General features: G+C 41.7%; 1 protein-coding gene and 1 long non-coding RNA gene across 5 annotated transcripts in view; one reads left to right on the top strand and one right to left on the bottom strand.

Annotated features, from left to right (window-relative positions):
• LOC102933374 (androgen dependent TFPI regulating protein) overlaps positions 1-9,201 on the bottom strand; it is a 45,273-nt gene extending 36,072 nt beyond the window's left edge. For both annotated transcript variants that reach the window (XM_037893163.2, XM_043540113.1), the window contains exons 1-2: positions 8,728-9,201; positions 1,354-1,488 (exon numbers count right to left, since the gene is read on the bottom strand). In XM_037893163.2, the coding sequence (XP_037749091.1) occupies positions 1,354-1,488; positions 8,728-8,880 (288 nt within the window). In that variant the 5' untranslated portion in view covers positions 8,881-9,201. The remainder of the gene's footprint in view (positions 1-1,353; positions 1,489-8,727) is intronic.
• LOC122464539 overlaps positions 1-13,500 on the top strand; it is a 56,419-nt gene that overhangs the window by 3,980 nt on the left and 38,939 nt on the right. The window lies entirely within an intron of this gene.

Genomic DNA, 13,500 nt, shown 5'->3' with positions numbered 1-13,500 from the left:
TGTTAATGCCATGTCAGACTCACCTTGCCTTTCTCAGTATTCTGGGGCATATGTCTATAAGAAACCCCTCCTCTACTGTATAAACTGCTGACCCTGAAATTTCCAGGGAACACATGACTATCCTTGAACCCTTCTTATTTTGCCAGTGGGATCTTGGATGGCCCAAGGTTCCTAGGCCTTGGTTGTCATGCCAAAGGATTTGTTCTGCTCAGTAACAAAGTAAAAGCAGATAGTGGCAAGACTGATTGTCTAAATCTTGGCATGCCGGTAAAGTCTGTAAACTTCATTCCTAAGCTGTAGGTACAGGAGTAGGCTGTATCTTGTGCCCATCTGATCCAATAGGGGAGGATTTACAGTGGGAGGATTTAAGTGTAAGAAATGAATCCCAGTATCAGCTACTGATATCCAAAAGCTCATTTGTACTTTCTTGGCCTGGTTTTACATTTGAGCACAAGTTGTCCATATTATGGAAACGAGGGCATGAGAGGTGGGGAGGATTGTGAGTACTAAATATAGTGCACGCAGTTTACAAACAGATACGTCCTAGTGTTCAGCCCTTTTCTGTTTCATACGCAGAAGCGTGCATGGGAGATGTGACGGCAGTGTTACAAGAAACTGATATGCAAAGAACGACTAGTAGCTGAGATGGCTTAGTCTCAATTGCAGGAATGGTCTCTCTTGATTCACCTGGGTGAAATGCTTGTGGACCCAGTTAAAGATGAATTTCAGCTCTCCTGAGCCGAGCTTCTGTAAGTCCCTCTCAAGCTGAGTTGTACTGACTGAGTGATTTCAGTCTCTGGCCCATTACTTGCAAAATCATTTGGCGGACACAATTGTCTACAGTGAGCAGACAGTCCAAAATGAATATTTTGTCGATTATTCTAAGTAATATCATTTAAGTCTGTTTCTCTTCTGTGTTTGTTTAAACTCATTTTGCAGTCAGGGAAATCAATATGAGGATTTGTTGCCTTTTAAGGACCCTACTAGACACTTAAGGCACATGTTGCCCTTTTGGTGAAACTATTTCAGTAGGTAATTTCATTGGCTCTTATGTATAAGGGTAGCAGAATGTCTACTTTCTGCCCTTTGATTTTGGTGGACCTCTGTTTGCTTATGGCTGGGTTGTAGTGGGTTGAGGGAGGGGGCTTGTAGACGCTCTGTATGTCAGAGCAACATGTTCAACAATAAACCACTAGCTAGCTTCACATCTGGGGCTAGATTTAAGCATTGTTTCTTCATTTAAATTGATGTGTTCTGTTTTCAAAAGACAAAATGAAGCTCCTTAGTAATATCTGTATCTACCTGGTACATGTGTATATATAATTATTATTATTATAGACATTGGTTACTTACCGTGGCCACAGGGAAAGCCAGGGCACTGAAGAGAAGGTCTCTGCAGGAAATTATGTATTTAGCACTTGGCAGTTTCTTAATTAGTCTCAACACATCAGCCAGGAAGGAGATCCCATAGAAAACAGCCTGCAAAACCTAAATTAATTACAGATAATGAGGGAATCTTCATCCACCATTGATTAGCATGTTCCTGCAAGAACTCAATACTTGCTCTTTAGGGAGCTGTTTTGTTGGTGAACTACAAGTCAGCACCAGGGAAACAGCTTTTGGCTCAATTTTCCTTATTAACTGAAAGTGATTAAATAAAGTAGTTCAGGAGATTACTTTAACAGTACCTCGCTTAATGGACTGAGCAGAACAGTGTGGTGTGAAGAGTGAGCTTTATTCAGACTGAAAGTGGCAGGATGTGTTGAAAGACAGGCCTTTTTGCAATTAATATGTTAATTGTTCACCTCAAGGTAACATAGTAGTGGTGGGAGGGGACAAATCTGTGGCTATTCTGAGTTCTAATGTTTCCTGCAAATCAACCACTATAAGTGTTCTCACAGCTTAGCCAAGATGGTGCCTCCTGGCTGCTGGTGATAGTTTAGAGTTCATGCCCATACTGTACCAATTAACCAATACAAAATGCCCTAAAAGGGCTGTGTTAGACAGCGAAGCCACTTGAAAAAGAGTTGTCCTGTACTGGGTCTTGAACCTATTTCCGCTGAATTCAGGGGATGCAAGAGCAGGACTTTACATTCAGATCCGCAAAGATATTTTAGGCAGGAGTTAGCCGCCTCAATACCTTGAGGATCTGGGCCTCAGTAACTAGAAATAAGACCCCTTTGCACTAGAATTGAGAGCGCTGGTTGAATTAATTTTTTTGGCAAATAATGTAACCAATTGATTCTGGCTCATTTTAAGTTAGCAAACTTCATAGATGGTCTGATAATATTATGCAAATAATGTATTATCTGTATTCTCTTCCACTGATCATCAAATAATTGTATCTGAAAACAACGTTTCTCATTGTTCAACCACCTCGGCTAGTGCTACACAATGGATCGTAGTGCACTAAACGTGGAAAGAAGTAAAGATGAAGCCTATTAAGAACTTGCTGCTCTTTGGCTGCTAATCTGTGCTCAACTTTGAACCTGAGCTCAGTTTTCTTGATTACTGGTGGTATTTTTAAAGCTAGATTCTCTCTCTCTCTCTTGTGCTGGGAAACTCACTGCTGAGATGGAAAGATACTGTAGATTTCACTACTGCAAATGCTGGCACTGCTGAGATGGAAAGATACTGTATGGCATTCTGAATGATGTCTCTTTTGCCATGATCTCACCCTGAATCAGATTTTTCTTTTGAGTTTGTGTGATATCTGAGGTTGGACTGATTTCTTCTTCAGGAGCCTGGAGAAGGTGGGGCTTGGGAGGGGACAGCACTGGCACAGCACTTAATCAGAAAGTTTTAGATGGAAAGTAGAGGATGGGAATCAGGATGGCCTCCCCCTGCCCACCAAAAAAACCACCCCTATTTCAAAATGCAATACTTTGTGCTTTCATAGTGTGGTTCCCCTTAGGGCATCAAGGTGCATTTAAATATTAATGACTTAAGCCTAACAACACTCCTAGGAGGTAGGTAATTAGCTTTAAACAAAAGATAGGGAAACTGAAGCACAGAATGGCTAAGTGACTTGTCCATGGTCTCACAGGAAGCGTGAGGCAGAGGTGGGAGTTGAATGCAGGTCACTTGACAAATAGTGCTGTGGCTCATCCCCAATACCAGTCTTCCTCCCAAAGAGGACAGGAGGCTTATGGACTGAATAATGCAATTGTCATTAAAAATAGCCCAGTCAAAACCACAAATACTTACAGTTCAAGTTCATTCCAGTTTGAGACACAAAAATAGCCCTTTAAATATGTGTGTGTGTATGTGTGTGTTTCACCATTGACTTTGAGATCTTCCTTATCAAGACTGGCCTCTCTAACTGTAGGTACAGTTTTGGACTCTAAGGGCTCAATCTTGCAAGGTGCTGGACCCAAAGCAGCAAAGCACTTAAGCACATGCTCAACTTCAACGGGACTCTTCATATACTTGAAGTTAAGCATGTGTTTAAGTGCTTTACCAGATCAGACCCTGGTGCCTCAAGGAATGGGGCCCACACATGGGAGATGGGTGCTTAAGAATTGCTCTTTTTCCTGTATGCCATTGACTGTAACTACTGCAGGCTGGAGAGCAAGCTACAATGTTCAGTTCAATACTTTCTCCCTACACTTTAAACAGCATGACAAATGGCAATGAAATGACCTGTGTGACGTGATGACAGTGAAAGTCTGGTGATGCATGGTGACTAATCATTAATAAAGCATCTCATAGGCTTTCCCTATTTGAGAGAAGCATGGTTCCCAGAGTACAAGGGTCTGATTATTGCTTTTATGGTGAGCCCTACATTAATCATGAGACAGAAATAAACTTCATTCCCCCCCACCAGTAAAATAAATTAAAATAAACATTTGGATGGAAAAGAAACAGATGGTCCCAAAGCATCCAAGTTCTCAGTCTAGCATTCTTTCTGTAGTTTACAGAAGAGGTCAATCGTATCTTTCAGACTGAAAACTTTCCATTCATTTTTCTTTACTTAGGTTGCGGTGTGTGAGCGTGTGCACACTCACACACCTGTATCCATAGGCCCCTATTTCCAAAATAAAAATCCTGGAATTTAATCTCAGGAGTGTACCTTTTAAGACACCCAACATTCTATCCTCAGCTACAATAATAGAAATCCAAAGTAACTGCATTGAATTCAGTGGATTTCCATTGGTATAACTGAAAGGACACCTTAGCCTAAGATTGCTATAACTATACTTTAAAAAAAAAAAGGTAAAAAGTTAGGAAATTAACCGTTTAAGGAGATTAACCACCTAACTGAAATAACATTCCATATCATACATGGTTTAACAGAAATAGAGGAGTGCTAACAGTTAGTGTGCACACTCAAGTTACAAGTTGCAAGAGCAACTACAGACTTTGGAAAGTTAACTATTGTCCCAGACAATGTCAGGAAAGAAATTATGGTACTACTGCTCACTTTAGGTGAAACTCACTTCTGTGCAGAAGGCCTACCTGACGTTTATGAACACTTCAGTCCCTCTTAAGCCTTATTTGGAGAGTGTAAGTGGGACTAATTAGTGCACAGGGGTGAATTTCACCCCTTAAGGGTACGTCTACATTTTGAACTGGGGGCATAATTTCTGGCTCGAGGAGACATACCTGTGCTAGCTCTGATCAAACTAGTACACTAAAAATAGAAGTGTAGTCTCAATTAAATGAGTAGTGGAGGGGCTAGCCACTCCGTCTATGATCCAGGCCAAGAGACTAGGTATGTACTTGGGATGGCTAGCCTATGCTGCCACTCGTGCTGCTGTGGCTACGCTTCTATTTTTAGTGCTCTAGATTGACCAAAGCTAGCACAGATATGTCTCCTCAAGCTGGAAATTATGCCTCCAGCTGGAAGCATAGACATACCTTTAGAGGAGTGCAGGAGTGAAGCCTTGATACCACAGGGCATGTCTACACTGCAATTCGACACCGGTGGCTGGCCTGTGCCAGCTGACTGGGGCTCACAGGGCTCAGGATAAGCGGCTTTTTAACTGCAATGTAGACATTTGGGCTCAGGCTGCAACCTGGGACCCTCCCACCTCATGGGATCCTAAAGCTCAGGCTCAAGCGTGAGACCAAATGTCTACATTGCAGTTAAACACCCCTTAGCCCGACCCCTGTGAGCCCCCATCAGCTGGCATGGGCAAGCCGTGGGTTTTTAATTGCAGTGCAGACATATCCCCAGATATCCTGTAAACACTGAGAGGAGCTCTGCTGCTGTGTGCCTCCGTAGGTGCCTGCTATTAAGTGGTTTCATTTGGATTATACTCAGCCTATGTTTTCAGGTGCAACAAGAGAATTTAAACCCCACTTTAAAACTGGAAAACTGAACACAGCCTTAATTATGGAGTCATCACAAGTGCATCCATAATATATCACCGTACCATAGAACACAGAGGGACTTGAACACCAGATCTGAACCCTCACAAACTCAGGAAAATTCATACCTGGACATGAATCCACATTTCGCAATTATGTAAGTATAATAGAAAATATACAAAAGGATGAAATTATTTTCAAGCAGCGATGTTGGCACTTGCAACTGCAGCTGCTCTCAGTATATAAATCTGCCAGATGTAGTTTAAAAGGATTCCCCAAAGTATTCCCCCCAGAACAGGAAGAGAAATAAGAACAGAAACATTCTGAAAGGGAGAAGCCCATGATTAACCTGCAGAGAAGGGGGCCCTTCAGGACAAACCTCTCTGTTTTCTATAAACCATTTTTAGTGCCACAGTGATAGGGGCTTTAGAAATGCTTACAGACAGACAGACAGGATGTGTTTCATTAACTATAGCTATTTAATTTGGCCAGACAGATCAGATGAACTAGGAGGCATCAGTGGCAAAAATCAAATTTCACCTAATTTGATCGAAGCAAGTATTTCCATTTATTTATTCCCGTGATTCATTTTCAAAGACAGCATCTGGTTACCTGAATGTATCTAATTCCCAAACTGATAGTCATAAACACAGCTCACAGCATTTTGTATAATGGGATATAAATCTGATATTCCATGTGGGCTGTTAGATATGGCAATCAAATTTTACTACTTTCATATATACTCACACTATAAAATTATAGAAAATATGTGCAATAAATATTGGATCTATTTGAAAACAAATAGGAAACAGTACTGTTAGTACAATCAAAACCATTTTAATAATAAGAGATTCAAGTGTAATGAACAAAATTTGGGAGAGGGAATGTGGATGCAAATGTCTGTTTTCAGTTGTCGGGGATGTTCTTTATGCATATTCTACTTGTGTATATGCAATAAACCATTTTATGTGATAGATGGAAAGATTTGGGGTAATAACTTATTCTGGATGATGTGAAAACAAGGAGTGATCTCTGTATTGATATGAAAACAAACAGAATTAGAGAAAGACCAAGTGGCAGGTTCTGCATGTTGACTGCCGAAAGAAAATTGCAATGTGTGCATTGTTTTCAGGGGCACAGCCACACAATTCTAATGTATACATGGCTATGCACGTTGACCCTTTTTTGTGGTGTATTTTGGAAAAGACACCACTACACATTTGAAGCTACATCCTAAGGGACATAGAGAGACCCTTTATTCCCTAAACGGGAGCTCTGTGCTGGCCTTTCTGATTGTGAGGTTAGGTCACCTCAGTATGAGACTTGGAGCAACTGAGTCATGAAGCAACTGGTCTACCTCAAAAGGGGCTGCGAGCTTAAGCATTAGCTCCTGACCCCCTCCACTAGGCCTCTGGTATCCTAACCTGTCCCTCCCTCCCTCTTTTTTTCTGCCACATATAGGGACCCTGGAAGTTACTACTACCCAGAGCAGCCTGTGCAGGTGAGGGAGGGAATGGTGGATTAGGTGCTTGCTGTAACACCCTCCCCACTTCCTCAGAAAGTCTCTGGAGAAAGAGGGATTGTGAGCCATCAAGGAGCTTCTGCTTCCTCCACCCCTTCATGCCCCTGTCTGAATCTCACCACCTTTCCTCTGTGACTGGAGGGTGGTGTCTTCAGTCCAGTGGGCACCCCTGTCGCTCACTGCTCCATTTTGGAATAGTCAGTTCTGCTTCTGAAAGGATGGGGAGGAAAATCAGCACAGTCATTTGCTGTCTCCCCATGCTCACAGCGAGACCCTGGGAAAAGGGTAGCTTCACTCAACATCACTCCCCTGGTAACCCCAGTATTGTAGACAGCAGAACAGCGGGGCCATGGGGAGGGCTGATTGTGGATCTGCCTGAGGGGGACCGTTTTGCCTCAGGATTTCTTTACTGTTTGGGCAGCACAAAGCCATTCCAAGGGCCAGCGATGTAGGCGGGCTCTGCAGCCGCACAGCAGCAGGCTTATGTTTTGGCCCTCGGTGGTTAGGATGTTGACGGGTATCTCCCAAGGAGAGAAGCTTATATACTACTAAGATTACTCCCCAGTGTTTCCCATTTTGTCATTGGTTTTCATTAATGGTTTTTAAAAATACAGCATAAGAATGCCCAAAAGTATAGCCCCAAATCCTGCTCCTCACTCTGTGTGGAGAGCTCAGCCTACAACAGGACAATTGTGGTTCGAGGAAGCTCAGACAGGACGTCAGGGGCCTATGAGGTGGCTCACATTGCTGGTTGTTAGTAGCCGCAGCAGTAAATATTTATATTGACTACTACTGTATATGCTACACAGACACAGAAGAGACCATCCCTACCCTGAAGGGCTTAGACTCACAAAGTGCTTTAGTGTGTGCCACCATGCCCTCTGTTGTGTAGTAACTCCCAGTGTGGCATTATCCAGTGGCCCTCTAGGGATAAGGATGGGCATGGGCAGGGCTGGAGGTTCCACTGCTATGTAAATCCATACACCACTGACTGGGTCACAAGGGGAATGCAAGGGCTATGGAGCCTCGAGGCTAACTAGTATCCCTGAAATAGCTCCATTGCCAGAACAACAGCTCAATAGGAATTCTCCCCACAAGCCCCTGTCTCCGCCCATAGAAATCCCCTTTGCACAGCTCAGCTACTTGGGCTAGTTACATGGACCAAGTTTTGTCCCATGGACAGCATGTGTTATATGTTTTCATTTGGTTAGTAATGGTGTGATATTAGTACTAATGTGTGATGGAGAAATATATTATTGTCAGTATATCACAGTGTAATTCTAAGAAACATAGCCAGCCACTGATCACACTTCTTGAAAAGCATGTGATAATATTGCACATATTTCTACATTTCTTTATGCCCATTGTGACTTACGTTTCCCCCCCCCCAAACAATTTTTTTAATTAAGTACATGCAATGATTGGCTATTACCTCATGATATTTTGTTTTACTGCTTGTATATTTTGTAATAGGTTAAATCATATTCAAAGAACTATAATTATCACTGCATGCATGTTACTCAGTGCTGAATATACGTATACTAATACTAATTGGTAATTATTCTACTCCTAGGACTAGATAATATGCTTCAAAGCTGTACATCCTTCCTGTACACACTCTACATTTGTTTCCTTCTCATGGTTAACTTGTGTCTTAACAATGAGGCAACTAGCTACAGTATATATAAAATTTAGAAGTATTGCAATTTGCTGCCAAATATTCTTTATGCATAAACAACACAAATGTGGATACCTATTTAGTTTCCTTTGGGGTATAAACCATAAAAGAAAGCAGTATAACAGCAGCAAATACACCAGCTGCATATGTTTTGAGGCACAGATGGTAGACAGACAAATAGACAGATTGGTACCACTGTATAGTACATGCTTACCAGATTGAGAACTGTCAAATATTTCCACTGCCTACCATAAAGGAACACTTCAGACGACTGGTCTTCTGCTCTTACGAGTGAGATTGAATAGGTTACAAAAATATACCAGACAAAAACAAGGGAATGGTACACAGCCAGGGTAGCGATTGCCATGGTTCTGCTGTGAGTGCTATTCAAGCCTAAAAGCAGCTTTTCTTTTAATGTTCAGTAGCCATGCATAAGAAATTGCACGGCAGGAGAGTTTGCTGTCTGAAGAAAGTCAGGACGCTGCTCGCATGAAACAAATATTACAACACTGGCTGGACTTTGCTTCTTTCTTCTTCTCTCTTTTTTTTTCTACTGATAAGCTTGGAAAAAATAGGCTTATTCCCTGGATTTAAATGTCTCACTCAAGATTACTGAAGATTAGTTGCAGAGTTACATAAGTTTTGGTGTTTCTGCACCAGGGGAGGAGGTTGTCGCTGGTTTTGCATAACTGAGTTTCACGTTCTTTTTGGACAAGTAGGAAGAAAACCCTATTTTTCCTTCTGGTGAGATATTGGTGTTGCCATGAGCCTTGATCAATTTTGGGGGACCTTTGTCACTTTTGTTTCGATAAAGAACAAAGATGGAAAGAAGAGAGGGCTTTCAAAGGGGAACTGAATAAATTTGTTAGTGTGGTAAAAGAGGGAGGATCTAAGGGGTTAATACACTAATGTTAGGGTTCTTTGGTTTCATAAGTTTTGAAAATCGTCTTTGACATTCTTTGTAGAAAGTCTTCTGAAGTAGGTTATTCTGTCAATCCATGTTACTTAAGTATTTACAAATGCACACAGCTGGTCTGACAAAATTCAAGTCACTTTAAATGTCTGGGAGGGGATAGAGAGAAGGGGCAACAGCCTGGGGTAATGTAACTTAAGTAGTTTCTTTACTGAGCTGCTTGTTTGCTTAATCACATTAACTTCCAGATAATGGTTCTTCCCTGCTATGACAGTGCAGCATTATATATATATATATATATATATATATAGACACACACACACACACACACACACACACACACACACACACACACACACACACACACACACACACACACACCCCGGGGTATATAATTGAGTAATTGTAGCTACACAGCCACTCAAGTCAAGTGTATTAGCCTAAGTGTCTTAACCATTCAGTAGTCTAGGAAAGGTTATGCAAGTCCATGAGGGAACCAGGCAGCCCCTGCTGACGAGTGCAGCTGCAAGTATGTGGCCTGAATCTAACTGGCCACAACTGCAAAGAGGAGTCACAGAGGACCCACTTATAGTCATTAGCAGCATCTCTTATCACTCCACGTTTGAAGCAATTGAGCTTTACTCAGAGACGGCCTGGAAGGTCAAAACTAGGGGGCTGGACTGTTGGCTCTGTCACGAGATAGGCACTGGCTGTGTTTGAAGCTTGTTCTTGCCATCTAACATTCCACCTGGAGGTGATTTTGAGGTTCCTTAGGGGAATTGTCTAAACAGGGCACCTTGTGCTGGCATAGTGGCTTGGTGGATTAAACACATCTTTAAACTAGAATAGATGTGGCATGCCTTGCACCTTTAAGGAGCAGATTCTGCAAGATGACTTGTCACCTGATATCAGGAGGGACAGTGTTGGACAGGATCAGAAGCCAGGCCACATTGGTTGATGCCATGGTTCCTATTATTAAACGCGTAGTTTCATACAGCTGAGTGTCTGCTCCTGCTGAGTAAAAGGAGCTGAGCCATGCCAGGAAGTAATACTCTGCTACAGAATAACACAGCCCAAGCCCAGAGTTTCTTAGTGTCTGTTCATTGGCTCCCCAGGTAGACACAGTTAATTTGCTGATCAGGTTGTTTCTTATCTTTATTTACAGTGAGGTCTTAATAAAGGGTTCCTTGACTGTCAAGGTACAGTCCAATGTAACACCTATATACGCAGGCTTTGGGTCATGCTCCACAGGGGATCTGGAACAATTTTTATTGTGGGGGTTCTGGCAATAGAAACTATGGAAACCATGTATTTGGTGTTTGTTATTACTACTTCAAGCCAAGGGGTGCGGCAGCACCACTGGTGCTCCATGTCTGCAGTAATGACCATATGAATGCTTTATGATAAACTAGGTATTGAGCTGGTGATCTGTGTTAATCTGCACCACCACCATCACTCACCACAACTGGCAGTCATAACAGAGACGCCGGAGACTGAACTACCGTCTGTCCTGTAGAGACAGTCCCTCCAGGACAGGGTTGACTCTCTGCTGAGCAGACTATCTTAAGGCTACTCTTCTTTTTTGGCATTTGTAGTGGTCTGTAGGGATATTTGAGCAATCTGCTCTTTTGTCTGATGCAGGGCTCAAGACTCAGAGTGGAATGATTTCATATAAAATCAGAAAGCAATTCATATGCATGTCAGGAAATAGCCCTAACACTGAAGCGCTTGAAAGGCATTTTCTGTTTCCTTGACTTCTGTCCGAATTTGGATTATCCACATCCAGTTCCACAGACATAATTCAAAGTGAATCTCTCTCTCTTTTAAATGTTCACACGTCTCAGATTTCTCATTGCCTCTTACACCAGTTCGAAATGTATTAGGAAACCTTGGGGTTGCCTGAGGTCAGAGATAAAAAAATCTTTTGCAGGAGAAAAAAAAGATAATCCATTGTTTTGGATCCTAAAGATATCATTATATGTTCTTTGAAGAACCCCAATGGAAAATAGTTTTAAATGGCCGGGCTTTTTGCATTTGCCTATGACTTTTGGAGGCTCATTGATAATGAAGCTTGCAGGAACACCTTCTCCTCCTCTGTCTTCCTAGAACTTGTCACTACAAATGAGAGTAGGAACAAGAATGGAAATATGGTATGACAGGTCTTTTATTTTTTATTTATACCTTGGATGGCTACAATGTATAACATCTGTCAAACACTCCGTAGAATCATAGAATATCAGGGTTGGAAAGGAACTCAGGAGGTCATCTAGTCCAACCTCCTGTTCCAGGTTCTGTAAAATTTATCTTTTCAAGTAGGAGTTCCTTACAGCATAACTTTAAAGTAGGATGGCATCTGCTTGTAATGATTTGCACCTGGGTTTCTGCAAATGTACAACGTCCTTTTATTTTTATTTTTCCCTCGCAGAAGATTTTTGGCTAGTGTGGCTGAGACTTCCAGCAAGGGTGTTGTATGTGGTGACAGTTTTGTGGTGTGGACACCTGTCCCATAGACTGAGACCATCTGTTTTGTTTTCCCACATACAAAGAGAAAAATATGTATCTTTCAGTCTAGTTGGCTTTTAGTTCAGATGGGAGTGGGGGGGAAGAGAGAGAGTATAGGATCTCATATTCAGTGCCCTACACTCTGTGGGGTCATTTACATGAGTGCAAAGTAGGTGCAAAAGGCTACTAACAAATTAGAATAGTGGCATTTCCCACCCACTTTGTACAGATCCAGCGCATCAGAAATTTTCCTGGGGGAAAGAGAACTCAGTGATACTTATAAACAGAAGGTGTATTTTTATATGGTGCTGAGTGCCCTTAAATCCAGTTGAAGATGATGGAAACTGAGGGTGCTCAGCCCCTCCCAAGTAGTTCTTAGGCATCTTACAGGGTCAGGCCCAAACTGTCTATTGCTGTCAATTTGTTTGATCTTTCTTTCTGCTGGAGATAGAAAATCAACATATGGCCATTCGGTGGGTTCTGCAGATCTCTATGAAGAGAGCGAAAGTGAGATCCAGTGTTCAGTGTGAAGCATTCCATGGACCACTGGGCATTATTATTATTTGATTATTATTTGTATTACCATAGTGCCTAGTAACCCTAGTCATGGACTAGGACTCCATTATGTTAGGCTCTATACAAACACAGCAAGAAAAGAGCTTACAGTCTAAGGAAGTAGAACCTAAAGAAATACAGCCCCAAGATATGCTAGATATCTCGGGTCAAGAAGGTGCCACCTTTAGGTTGGTCTCTGCTCACTGATCCTGTTAGGTGAACTAAGAGATGCATTATAGGACTCTGCCCCTATCTGTCCTTCAGGAGGAGAGGAGACTATTGTATGATATGTGACCGAAGTCCAGGTGTTCATTAAAAGAAAAAACAGACAAAAAAAGTAAATACTATAAATAGCTTACATTTAGATAGCACCTTTCATCTCTAAGTGCTTTACAAACTATATAAGAGTCACTACACCGCCCTTTGAAATGCAGCCATCTCTAGGGTGGAGCACAGCAACTGTTTAATGGTTCACAGCAACACTATACAAAAGTTTATGATGGGAATGAAGAATGCCACTCTATCCAACTAAACCTCTAGAGCAGTGGTTCTCAACCTTTCCAGACCACTGTACCCATTTTAGGGGTTGGATTTGTCTTACCTACCCCAAGTTTCACCTCTCTTAAAAACTATTTGCTTACAAAATCAGACATAAAATACAAAAGGGTCACAGCACACTATTGCTGAAAAATTGCTGACCTTTTCATTTTTACAATATAATTATAAAATAAATCAATTGGAATATAAATATTGCACTTACATTTCAGTGTATAGAGCAGTATAAACAAGACATGAAATTTTACTTTGTACTGACTTCGCTCTTGCTTTTTATGTAGCCTGTTGTAAAACTAGGCAAATATCTAGATGAGTTAATGTACCCCCTGGAAGACCTCTGCATGCCCCCAGGGGTACATGTACCTCTAGTTGAGAACCACTGCTCTAGAGAGAATTTTAAGTAACTAAATTTGATTACCCAAACTGGAATCCAGATAGGTCACCACTTAATGAGGACCTCAG

The sequence above is a fragment of the Chelonia mydas genome, chromosome 2 (assembly GCF_015237465.2).
Source record: "Chelonia mydas isolate rCheMyd1 chromosome 2, rCheMyd1.pri.v2, whole genome shotgun sequence".
In the NCBI taxonomy this organism is placed as follows: Eukaryota; Metazoa; Chordata; order Testudines; family Cheloniidae; genus Chelonia; species Chelonia mydas.
This window is presented reverse-complemented; position numbering and strand designations above follow the sequence as displayed.